The sequence below is a fragment of the Aureobasidium namibiae genome (assembly GCF_000721765.1).
Source record: "Aureobasidium namibiae CBS 147.97 unplaced genomic scaffold scaffold_13, whole genome shotgun sequence".
In the NCBI taxonomy this organism is placed as follows: Eukaryota; Fungi; Ascomycota; class Dothideomycetes; order Dothideales; family Saccotheciaceae; genus Aureobasidium; species Aureobasidium namibiae.
Window position 1 is genome coordinate 567,284 of NW_013581196.1, and position 12,492 is coordinate 579,775.

A 12,492-nucleotide genomic window follows, 5' to 3' on the forward strand; every position below is an offset into this window, starting at 1 on the left:
AGAAAGCTGCCCATGCCATATGCGACAGCCGTAACATCGTGCAAGCCCAGCCTGGCCTAGCGTCCCATGAGAACGCCTTTCCAGATGCCCTAGAGCTTCGTGATGCTATGAAAATGCCAGGATCATTATTTGAAAAGGAGAATAAGCTGAAAAACACAACTGGTATCGAAAGATGTCCGAATCCTCTGGAAAGCCTCATATGCCCAGTACCGGATACCACGCTCGTCGAGTGCATCGAGCGTTTCATGTAAGAACGCTCAAGGCCGTGAAGAAAGTCGTAAACCGTGATGAGCGCCGTCTCCGTGCTGAGAATGAAGAAAAATCAACGCTGTCTATCATGCTGACTGGGGATGTATGAGCAAGGACCTCGTCCATCGATCTGTGAGTGTTTTGACGTCCAGAGAAAGGACCGCGAAAACGTGAAAGCTAAAATCAGAGACTGAAAGAAAAAAGTGACCAAAAGGTCGAGTGACCGAAAAGGGCGAAGTGGTCACTAGCGAGCTTGGGGAGTCTACCACCAAGAGTTGGCACCAGGACCTGAAGGGCCGGAGGGGTTGCCGTAGCTACCACCACCCATGCCACCACCGTAGCCGCCGCCCATGCCGCCGCCGTAGCCACCGGCACCGCCAGCAGATCCTCCGAAGCCGGCACCACCGCCGCTGCCGCCCCACTGGGAGCCAGCGTAAGCGGGACGCGAGCCGCCGCCGAAGCTACGGACATCGCGAGTGGCAGTAGCACCACGGCCACGGCCACCGCCGCCACGTCCACCACGGCCACCGCCGAAGCCGCTGCCCTCACGAGCGACAGTCTCGAGGAAGGCGGGGACCTCCTGGTTGGCCTCCTTGAGAAGCTCGAGAAGGTCGCGAACGACACCTCTATTGCCGCGGTTGAAGAAAGCAGTGGCAACACCAGTGTTTCCGGCACGACCAGTACGACCGATACGGTGAACGTAGTCGTCAATGTCGGTAGGGAGATCGTAGTTGACGACGTGCTTGACGTTGGGGATATCGAGACCACGGGCTGCGACAGCAGTGGCAACGAGGATGGGGCAACGAGCAGAGCGGAACATCTCGAGGGCACGCTCACGCTCGCGCTGGGTGCGGTCACCGTGAATCGAGGTGGCGGGGAAGCCCTGGTTGATGAGGAAGTCGGAGAGCGAGTCGGCCATACGCTTGGTCTCGACGAAGATCAGAGTAAGACCAGCGCCGTGGGTGTGGAGAATATCGAGCAGAACGGAGCGCTTGTCAACGTCCTCGACATACTCAATCTTCTGGGTGATGTTCTCAGAGGTGGAACCGACACGACCAACAGAGAGGAAGATATACTCCTTGAGGAAGTCACGGGCCAACAGCTGAATATCGCGGGGGAAGGTGGCCGAGAACATGAGAGTTTGACGGCCAGTGACGGGAGGCATATCCTCACCCTCGACGATGCGGCGAATCTGGGGCTCGAAACCCATGTCCAACATGCGGTCAGCCTCGTCGAGAACGAGATACTTGATGTTCTGGAGCGAGATGCGACCACGCTCTATGAGATCGACAAGACGGCCAGGAGTAGCAACAAGAAGATCGCAGCCGCGCTCGATCTGGCGGAGCTGGTGACCAATGTCGGCACCACCGTAGACGACGCAAGGGCGGACCCACGAACGGTAGGCGAACTTGCGGGCCTCCTCGTAGATCTGAGAGACAAGCTCACGAGTAGGGGCGAGGACGAGCGAGGTGGGGTAGGCCTTGCGCTGGCGGGCCATGCCAGTCTGGGCAGGGGTAGCGCTGGGGCCGTTGACGAATGCCTGAGCGAGGATGGGGAAGAGGAAACCACCAGTCTTTCCGGAACCGGTCTGAGCACAAGCCATCAAGTCACGGCCACCCATGACAATGGGGATAGAGTACTTCTGAACGGGAGTGGGGACCTTGTAGCCAGAGAGCTCGATGTTGCTGATAAGGTGGTCATCGAGGGGAGGGTTGGAGAAGGTGGTGACGGGCTCGGGAACGCCTTGACCACTGGCCTCGACGGGGATGTCGTCGTACTTCTCGAAGTTGATACCGCTGTGCTGCACGTTGGGGTCGTTGGGGACACCGAACAGCTCGCGCTCGACACGAGGGTTGGAGGGACCGGGAATGTGCTTGCCGTCCTTCCACTGGCCGTCACCGGAACCACGGGCTTGCTGACCACCGCCCTGGCCGGGGTTACCGTAAGCGTTTCTGTCGAAGCCATTGCCGCCTCTGGGAGTGAAAGTGGGAGCACCACCCCAGCCGCCGCCGGCAGCGCCGCCGCCACGACCAGCACCGTAACCGGGTCTGGAAAAAAATTGGTCAGTCAAACGCGCGTTTGCAAGCGATGCCAGGAGACGTACCTGGGACCGTCAAAGTGGCCGTTCATGGGAGGAGCGCCGTCCATAGCAGCGGGACCAGGAGCAGGGCCTCTGGTGCTGCCTCTGGCGTGAGGGGGAATGTAGGCAGAGCGGACGAAACCACCGTTGCCGTTTTGTCTTGGGGCGTGCTGAGACTCGCTCAGCGAGAGGTTGTTCATGTTGAGTTGATCGGCCATGTTTGCGATGTGGTTTTTCCGGGTTGAAAAAGCGGTCGTGTTATGGAATGGCGATTGTTGGGATAAGGCGTGTGATGACTGAAAAAGTCTTGATTATATGGAAAGGAGTCTGGCGACGAATAGACCAGAGACTTGTATCGGATGCGCAGGAAAACAACTGCACAGACGACAAAGCAAATAAGAAAACAACAGAACTTTTGAGTAAGTGAGGTTTCTTGGGTTGTAGAGAGGAGAGTGGACAAGCAGGAGAGGTAAAGGCACTCGCAGACGAATTCTCTGACTTCCCGCCACGACGCTGCCTCACCCTCACTTTTCCTTGGCGCGCGTCGACCGAGACCCTGATCCGTCTAGTTTCCGTCACGCTCCAATCACCTTCTGTCGTCTTCCATCTTTTGCTATCGCTCCGGCAAGGGGGGCGAAGCACCACCACCAATAACTTTTTGTCTCTCTTCTCAACCTCTGACGTTTCGTCTAAATGGTTGACAGGCAGAGTCACTCAACCCAGACCCGTCCAACGAGTATCGGTACCTGCGTTTGTATGGTTGTCACAACACAGACGTCATGATTCTTCAGTCTTGAAACTTATACTGCTTCCAATCATATTCTAGAGTCCACATAATCTCATGCCTGTCTTATTTACAACGAGTCACGTATGAGTACCTGGTTAGCTGACTTGACACCTTCGTATATAGCATACCAATCAATTCAGAGATAAATATGTTCATAGGTCTTCGTATATACACCAAAATCAATTTCAGCAAACGAGATGCTTTTCGCCAAAAACGCCCTTTTCATGTATGCATCTATGCAGTCCATGCTGTCCAAGCCCTCCCAAAAGCACACGCATGCTATTCAGATAAATCACTCGCTGAAGGTGGCCTCGGCGCTGGAGAAGAAGTCCTCCCTGCGAATACCACTGCGGTCACACATACTGCGGAAGATACCTCCCTGGTCGTAGAGAGTGATGGGACGGTCAAGCTCGGCGATTTGTCCCTTGTCCATGACACAAATACGGTCGTAACCGATGATGGTCTTCAGACGATGGGCAATGCACAAGAGAGTCTTGCCTCGGAAACCCTTGACAATTGTGCGTTGAATCTTTTGATCCGTGTCGAAGTCGACAGATGAGGTCGCTTCATCACAGACAATGATGCGGCTGCCACGTACAAGAGCACGCGCTAGAGCCATAAGTTGACGCTGACCAAGGGAGAAGTTCAGACCCTCTTCTTCGACAGGAGCATCGAGATGGATACGAGTCGATGAATCAGCAATGTCTTGATCCTCGCCAACGAGATCAGCTTGGCGAAGTGCACCCCACAATGCCATGTCTGTGTGCTCGTTGAAGGGGTCGAGGTTGCTGCGAATGGTGCCCTTGAACAAAGTAGGATCCTGAGGAATGATGGAGAGACGCGATCGCAGATCCCTAAGACCGATCTTGGCGATGTCGAGACCATCGACTGTGATGCTTCCGCCACTGAGTTCAACAAGACGGAACAGGGTGGACATGATGGTTGACTTTCCAGCACCGGTACGACCAACAACACCGATACGCTCACCTGCATTGACGTGCATGTTGAGCCCCTTGAGAACAAGAGGAAGTCCTTCACGGTAACGCATCTGAACATTGTCGAAGACAATCTCACCCTTTTCGGGCCATGAGGGGCGAACCTCGATGGTGTGGAGAGGGGCTTCCTCTTCGAGATTGTTGCCGTAGTAGTAAATACGCTCAGTAGAGTTCATGTTGTTCTCGACTTCAGCAAGTTGGCGGACAGTAAACTGGATCATCTGCACAACTGAGAGAATGTACGACAGAACCAAACCACCGATACTGGGGTTGACAGAGAAGCCGGCAGTGACGACCAAGATACCAGTAACAAAGACGAGAAGAGTACCGATGGCGTCGAGACGGACAGACAACCAGCGTTGGTTCGAGAAGGTGAGGAAGTAAGCGGCGTTCATGTTGTCAACTGCGTCACGGACAGACTCCGAGAACTGATCCTGCAATCCGTAGGCACGGATAGTAGCGACACCAGACACTGCTTCGCTGAAGCGAGAGAAGACGCTGCTACGAAGAACAGCTTCGTGACGCTTGATCTCACGTGCCGAAGAGCGATAGTAGCTCGCGGCAAACAAGAACATGATGAACAGAGGACCCAGAGCAGCAGCGAAGTAGTAGTAGTAAGCAATGATCAGGATGAAGACGGCAATGATCTGTGCTAGCGTCATGAAGAACATACGGAAGGCATCGGTCAGGGCGTTATCCATGGTATCAACGTCCTTGGAGAAGCGGTTGGTAATGCGTCCGAGCGGTGTCGTGTCGAAGAAAGACATTGGTGCGCGAAGAACCCGGGTGACTGCGTTGTGGAGCAGAGTCGCACTGGCTCGAGTACCACAGATGGTCAGGATACTGGAGAATACGAACATAAGAAGAGCCTGCGAGACACCAAGTGCGGCGTATACTCCAATGTATTTTCCTCTGGTATAGCCGAACTTGTTCGAAGTCCACCACGACAACCACAAACTGGTCGCAATGTTGGCGCCTTGTGATAGAATGAGGGTAAGGAGAATCAGAGGTGCAACGCCGAGGGAACCCGAGGCCTTGACGTAAGCCTTGTAGATGCCAAAGGAAACACTCTTTACAGCACGCTCTTCGGCCTGCATGAGTGCTGCGGCTGGCTTCTTGCCACCAGTCTTTTGTTGCACATCCTTCTTCTCTTCCTCAACTTCATCACCATCAACCTCCTCTTCCGGCTTCTTTTCCTCTTTAGCAGTGGTAGCCATCATTTTCTGGAAGTCTGCATCAGTCGCCATGAGGTTGTCGAAGGTGTCGATTTTGTATGCAGTGCCGTCCTGAACCCAGATGATACGATCGCAACGATGTAGAACATGAAGTTGATGAGTCGCAAGAACACGAGCCTTGTTTCTGAGAAGTCCACAGATAGCGTTGTCCATGATGTGACGTCCGACGTGAGCGTCGACAGCCGAAAGCGGGTCATCCATGAGGACAATGTCGGCGTTGAAGTAGATAGCTCTGGCAATGTTCAGGCGTTGCTTCTGACCACCGGAAACAGTTATTCCACGCTCTCCGATCTCGGTAAGATCACCGTTGGGGAGCATGTCAAGATCGGCTCGCAGAGCGCAGGCGTCTACTACCTCGTCGTACCACTCCTGATCGAAGGGCTTTCCAAAAGTGATGTTGTCCTTGACGGTAGCATTCTGAATCCAGGCGTATTGAGGGCAGTAAGAGCGTGAAGCACCAAAAGTGACCTCGCCTGAAGTCCTACGCATCTCTCCTCCCAATGCAGCCAGTATGGACGTCTTGCCCGATCCAACACTTCCGATGACTGCCACAAGCTCGTCACGGCCAATCGAGATGTTGAGACCCTTGATTTCGAATGGATGCTCGGTGTCTTCGGCCAGTGTAGTGCTGCTGTCAGAGGCCTCGTGGCCATTCTCCTTTTCGGCGTTCTTCAGTGCCTTGGTAGCCTTCTTTGCATCCTTCTTCGCTTGCTTGTCGGCCTTGTGGTCGGCCTTCTTGCCAGCTTTCCTGGCAGCTTTGGCTTCCTTGGAGCCAGGAGCTCCTACTACTTTCTTCTCTGCTTCCTGAGTTGGAGTCCTTTCCCAGGTGAAGTTGGCGTCCTTCATCACGATGGCACTCTTGCCCTCGTAATCCCATACAGCTTCATCCAGTGACTCTTCGGCTAGCAAAAACTCTTCGATCCTGCGAATAGATGCACTGGCATCGACGGTTTGACCGATAACAAGTGGCAGCAAGTTGAGTGGCAGTCTCAAACCGTTGAAAAGAGCTAGAGATGAGAAAATCTTTCCAGCTTGAAGGCCGTGGTCTGTAAGACTGTAGGTGATAAAAGCCAGCATAGAAGCGAAAACAGGCATAGACATGGAAACAGCCATGATACCGTTACGAATGTTCAGCAAGAACTGAATCTTGCCAATTTCTCTGCGACGAATCTCCTTCAGGCGATCGAGGAAACTGCTCTCCCAGCCAAAGTATTTGACGAACCTGACACCAGCCAGGATTTCTTGGGTGAGACCGACTCTTTGATCGGTGACTTTGTTGATGGCCTTACGGCGGACGAATAAGCTCTTGATCGATCGTCCAAGCAAGGGCATTGCTACGATGAGGAGGGCAAATCCGGCCAGGGCACTGTAGTTGATGTTGATGAGAAGCAGGACAAGCGTCAATATGATGGAGATGGGGGAGGCCCAGATCATGTGAAACATTCCAGAAGCTGTATCGATGCGGTACGTGTCGGTAGACATCAAGTTGACGATTCTGCCGTTGGACCATCCCTCGCCACTGCCCGAAACTCCCTTCTTGTCTTTCGAGTTTGCCTTTTCTTTTTTGAGCTTTGCCTTCAACCATTTCTTCTCTTCTTTACTGCCAGGAGCAATACCAGGAGGAAGGCCGACAGGCTCGGTATTCGACTTGCCTCCAGCTCTTGCTCTTCCAGACAGTTTCATGGCTTTCTCGAAGATGACAGCGATCGTGACGGCACGAGCTTGGCCACCAACAGTCATGCCTCGATACAAGAAGTGATTCGTGCAACAACTCTGGATGACTTGAAGAGCGGTAACGGCGATGACCAGACCGATACCATGGCCAATATCAGGTTTGGGCGTGTTCGTTTTCTCAGCAATCCAGATTTCGGTAGAAAAGTTGATCAAATATCGGAGAACAAAAGGAGCCAAGACTTGGACCACGGCGGCGATAAGTTCACAGAGACCTCCCAGCAAAAATTCGCCTTTGAAAGTATCGTAGAGCGCCCATTTCAGAGGATTTTCGGTTCCGTTGTCAACTCTTTTCTTGAAAGCAGCCTTGAGTCGTGCAGATAGAACATCTACACTGCGATCAGGATTGACCTTCCACAGATCGGTGAGCTCCAGTGGTCGTTGGTATCCGACGGACATTATAGGTGCCATCCATTGGAAGGTGAGATGACTGAAGAAATTGGCCTTGTATTCCCTTGACTCTCCTTGCTCAGCTGGTACCGGTGGTTTGATTTTCCTCTTGAGTGGATTTAGTTTTTCGCCCCATGATTGCTTCTCGCCCTCTGTGCTTCTCTGGCTTTTGTCGTCTGGCGTGATGTTGCTCGAGGAAGATGTCCAGTCACTCTGGTGTCGGTCAAGCGGTGATCGACCATGTTTCTCGGCGTGCTTTTCGGCTTCCTTCTGGTGTACGTATTCCGGATCCAGTACTTTCTCAGCGTTTAATTCTTTTGCGGTTCCGACTCTCTCTAATGGCTCGGTGGCCACATTTCCATGTTGTGCAATGTCGGCAGCTGGAGGCGGGCTGTTAGTGTCGCCTGATGTCCAGACCGTGTCTGGCACTGGGGCAGACATGTTCCGGGAGGCGTGGTAGGGGTCGTAGGTTCAAAGACAGGTGAGAACCAGATCAGGAAAAGGAGCGAACGACAGCAACAACACTATAAGGCGGCAGGCAGCTACCCATTGTTCATGACGCCTCCATATCTGTCGTATCGTCCCGAGTCGGCCTCCGCTTGTGCCGTCTTTGATGCATCTTCGATGGAGGGGATACGCTAGGCAACATAGACTTTTTGATAGAGAACATCAACGATTCGCCCACGCTGCGGACATGCACCACACATGGAACGACATGGACCATTCACGCATGGATGATTTACACGTGGACGATTCTCGCATGATTAACCAAATCAGAGAGAGAACAAGGCTTATCAGTTCTACAAACACAACTTCATCGGCTGTGGATCTCATAGCTACTGTCGTTTACTGCAACTACCTAATCTTTGACGGATGGTGTATTGGTAAGCATGTCGACGTTCTCTAGTATGGTCACCCAGCCTGATAAAAATGTCGGCGCGTCGGCGAAACTGCGTCCTCCTGGCTCCTCCACATTTCCGATGCAGATAAACAAAAATACGGCAGATCTGATTTGCAGATGTTTTGTAACAAGGTTCAGCCCCCAAAGGCTTGTCCTGTTCTTGTTTTCGGTGCAAGAGTCAGGCGCCGCCGGATTGTTGTTCGGCCGTGATACAAACCTTCAAAACCTCTTACCAAATCATGTTCTGAGCGGGTCGGCTTGTCGAGACAGCGAATGCACTCTCGTCAGGAAGGATCAATAATTAGTTGCAAGCTGAACGATAAAGGAGTTGTTCCTACGACGACTTCTATCCAATCGTTGGTTTGTGATTCACCTGCCAAATTTGGCGACGGTGCCGACAGCCGGGTTCCGTACTCCGTAGAGCAGACTCAGCAACCCAGTCGATGCAGCGGTCAAGACATGCTTAGAGCACATACTAACAACCAAATCTGACGGGGCACCTCGAAATTTGCTTGGTCCAAAGTAGAGGTCTCAAAGACCACGCTGTTGGACGAGAGGTAGGCAGCACAAGGCTTGGGCCAGCCCTGAGTTGTCGAGGTTGTCGGGTATAGAAGCGAAAAGTCCGACAATGCCTCGGCCAGGCACCGTATTGACCGTGTTCGTCGCGTTTAGCGTATCCCGCATCTAACACGCAGCTTGCCAGCGCAGCTTGCTCATCTGCATACACAATGTCTGACTTCGTCCACGACCAAGCTCCTAGCAGCGACCATATCGCGTTTCAGTATCCGTTCGCCTCAGCACCAGACATCATCCGATCACATCAAAAAGATGCTTACTTCCAGGGTGTGCTGTTGGAGCGCCTCTCCTCGGTACTACGAAACCTCTATGGCGCTCGCTTTGCGCAAACCAACATGACGGGTACGCGGACCTTCGCAGATCTGCTATATCTGTCCTTGACGACCCTGGTGGGCAATCGTACCCTCGGAGAGGAATACTGCGACATCGTCCAGGTGGAAGATGACACGCTGCGTCTACCTAGCGCATACAGAAGAGGAGGATACATAATCGCCAGCGTCTTGCTGCCATATGGTCTCACCAGACTCCTACCAGCTTTTCGAAGGAAATTGCGCGCAAAGTTGGAAATTTCCTTGCGCCGCCGGAACAGCAAGCCCGACCAGTCATCATCGTGGCTGACCAACCTACAATCTTACGTCCTTCGAAACCTCGACACCATCACTTCTCCTTCGCCGATACATGCTCTCAGTCTGACAGCCTTCTACTTTACCGGTGCATACTATCACCTCGCAAAGCGGCTTGGTGGTCTCCGCTACATCTTCACCAGACGTCTAGATCCCAGCGAGCAGCGCATTGGCTATGAAGTCTTGGGTGTACTCCTAGTCCTCCAACTCGGTGTTCAGGCCTACCTGCACGCTCACGAAATCTACTCTTCGGTCCCTGTTATCAGCAACCCCGCAACGTTGAGTGGAGGTAGCGCTGTCCTCGACAACGGCGTCGAAGTCTCTCTGGACCCAAACGCCTACAGCTCGAACAACGCCCTATTGTTGGAAGAAAGTGGCGCTCAGCACGATACTTCCAGTCTCCACACTAAGATCTCGAGAATGACGCATACGCCTTTGCCGCCTTCAGACTCCGAGGCCGCTATCCTCAATCTCGAAGATGAGGAGAAACTTGGTTGGATCGAGAGTAGTCAACAGAGAAAGTGCACGCTGTGTCTAGAGCCCATGCGTGATCCTAGTGCTACTACTTGTGGTCATGTGTTTTGCTGGACTTGCATTGCGGATTGGGTGAGGGAGAAGCCCGAGTGTCCGCTGTGTAGACAGAGTGTCATGGCCCAGCATATTCTGCCGCTCAGAGGTTGAACGGATTGCCTGTTGAATAGCTTACACGTCATAATGAGAAATGGTTACATGACAGAGATTCAGCAGTCTCTCTTTTTGAAGACGAAGTTACCATTGCTACTCGTGAATCGGACTCTTTGACAACCTGTTTGAAGAATGTTTTGGAGAGTTTACCACACTTGTGTGATGAGGAAGAAATTCATTCCGGTCGAGTACACATGTAAGCCGGCCATCTCATACATGTCGGCGATACGACATGTCGCTAGCTCCATAGTTTGGATGGGTAAGTGAATGTGAAAACTTTGCGTCTTTGAAAATGTGTACAAATAAATGCTCTATCAAGTCTCAAACTCCTCTATTCTCCTGCAAGTCTTCCTGTTGTTCTGTTTCATCTAGTGGAAATGCATCCGTTTCTTTGGCTTTTTTGTGTCATAAAAACTCAATCATATCTTCTACTCTTCCTATCTTCCTCGGTCCCATTGTTTAGCAGTAAGAAGCATCAGTCTGCTTGGTAATAACACCAGCATTGATGAGGTCAATGTACGACCAGTAATCCCTCTGAGTGCCCTCACCATCAACAGCAGCGGTAGAGTATGACACAGCGGTCCAGAAGGAGCCACCGGAAACATACTTCTGCCATGCGTAGCGCTGGGTGTCGAAGAGGGTCTTGCGAGTGGTGACGTTCAAAGTGTTGTTGTACATGGCTTGCCTGTTTTGATAATCATCAGTCATAACTCCTCGCAGATGAAAAATGTCGACATGTAGAAAGGGCAAAACTTACAATGACCATTCGCCGATGAAGACGGGGAACTTTGTCTCTTCGGCAATGTATTGGGCTTGACCGCAGACGGCAGGGTTGACGTAGTTGGCATAGGTACCGGCAGCAGCGAAGTAATAAACGTGCGAGTCGAAACAGATGTTCTGGTCGGCTGAGTAGAAGGGAGCCCAGAATGATGCGCCCTTGAAGCAGTCCTGGAGTTGCAGGGGGATACGCTTGTCCACAACAGCAATCTTCTTGAGCACACCGTTGATGTAGGTGTTGATCCAGTTGACAGCCTTGTCAGACAGGCCGGCAGCAGAGCCGAAACCAGCAAGGTTATCAGAAGCCTCGTTGATGGGAGCAATGGTGAAGGCGTTCTGGTAGCCAGAGCTCTTGATAAAGTTGAGGACACCGTCAATGGCTTGGAAACTGTAGTCGAGGTTGGTGGCATTGTAGAACCAGTCGTCGTGGAAGAGGGCCTCGCCAATATCGAGGTTGTTGACACCGCCGGGCAGAGAGTGCAGGCCAACGATGATGTGCATGTTGTACTTGAGGACTGCATAGTCGGTGATGATCTTGAGCCACTTCTGCTGGGCGCCGGAGTACAGCTGAGATCCAGGAACCTTGACCCATGCAGCATAGGTGGTGGGGATTCGGAGAGTGTTTACTCCAACGCTGGCGAGCTGATCGATGGTCGAGGTGTTGAGGAAGGAGGCGTAGCGCTCCTCGAGGATGGGTCCGCATTTGGATCCTAGGGTCTCGCACAAAGTCCACTCATCAGGAGCGCTATCACCACCAACTGCAGACCACCAGATAGGATCGTGAGTACGCTCCTTTTCCAGCCAACCGCCCAAATTCGCGCCATTGGCACGATAGGTGCGCCAATTTATGTAGTTTCCGCCGTTCACACCAAGTGGCCAGTTGATTTCGTGACTAAAAACGTCACTGGAGATGCTGACAGACGAGTTGATGGTGAAAGGGCACTGATCGTGGAAGGGAATGACAGGGCCGTGAATGTTGGCATTGGTCTGGAGCTTGATACCAAGGGAGCCGAGGAGGGTGTTCAGGTCATTGGTGAGTTGACCGAGAATGCTGCTCAGAAGCCCTGGAGTGGGAGCGGCAGTGGCAGAGCCAGCCAAGAGAGCAGCAGCAAAGGTAGCTGATGTGCGCATGGTAGCGAATGTAGAGAAGGAGAGTGAAGAGAAGGTGTTAGCTGAGGAAGCTGATGGCATGAGATGAGATATTCTATCCTTGGAGGAGATGTCCACAACTACTTATACTCTTTCTACGCTCATCGAGACCTACCAGAATCTGTAGAGACATAACATCAAAGCATGACAATAGACAAGCATGCCGACAGCTCGCTCCGTTCCCGCGGACCGCCGCTAGAGGTAGGTACAAAGTCTGTGCCTGGCGACAGACAAACGGCTATGACGAGATAGAAGTCTGGTACGCGGCCGTAGAAGCACAATCGACTCATGCTGGAAGGAAGGCGGTCTTCGATC

General features: G+C 52.6%; 4 protein-coding genes across 4 annotated transcripts; 1 reads left to right on the forward strand and 3 right to left on the reverse strand.

The window, feature by feature from the left end:
* Positions 1-511: 511 nt before the first annotated feature.
* On the reverse strand, positions 512-2,547 carry M436DRAFT_51196 (DEAD-domain-containing protein; the record flags this gene model as incomplete). The annotated part of the gene is made up of 2 exons (XM_013570020.1): positions 512-2,297; positions 2,354-2,547. The coding sequence occupies 2 exons, from the start codon at positions 2,545-2,547 to the stop codon at positions 512-514; spliced, it is 1,980 nt and encodes a 659-aa protein (XP_013425474.1).
* Positions 2,548-3,408: 861 nt separating this feature from the next.
* Positions 3,409-7,908, reverse strand: M436DRAFT_51518 (ABC multidrug transporter-like protein; the record flags this gene model as incomplete). The annotated part of the gene is made up of 2 exons (XM_013570071.1): positions 3,409-7,680; positions 7,747-7,908. 2 exons carry the CDS (start codon positions 7,906-7,908, stop codon positions 3,409-3,411), a joined length of 4,434 nt encoding a protein of 1,477 aa, XP_013425525.1.
* A 1,188-nt stretch (positions 7,909-9,096) lies between these two features.
* Positions 9,097-10,248, forward strand: M436DRAFT_51062 (uncharacterized protein; the record flags this gene model as incomplete). The annotated part of the gene is made up of 1 exon (XM_013569999.1): positions 9,097-10,248. The coding sequence occupies one exon, from the start codon at positions 9,097-9,099 to the stop codon at positions 10,246-10,248; it is 1,152 nt and encodes a 383-aa protein (XP_013425453.1).
* A 462-nt stretch (positions 10,249-10,710) lies between these two features.
* On the reverse strand, positions 10,711-12,159 carry M436DRAFT_65564 (glycoside hydrolase; the record flags this gene model as incomplete). Its single annotated transcript, XM_013570141.1, has 2 exons — positions 10,711-10,936; positions 11,009-12,159. The coding sequence occupies 2 exons, from the start codon at positions 12,157-12,159 to the stop codon at positions 10,711-10,713; spliced, it is 1,377 nt and encodes a 458-aa protein (XP_013425595.1).
* Between the last annotated feature and the right edge of the window lie 333 nt (positions 12,160-12,492).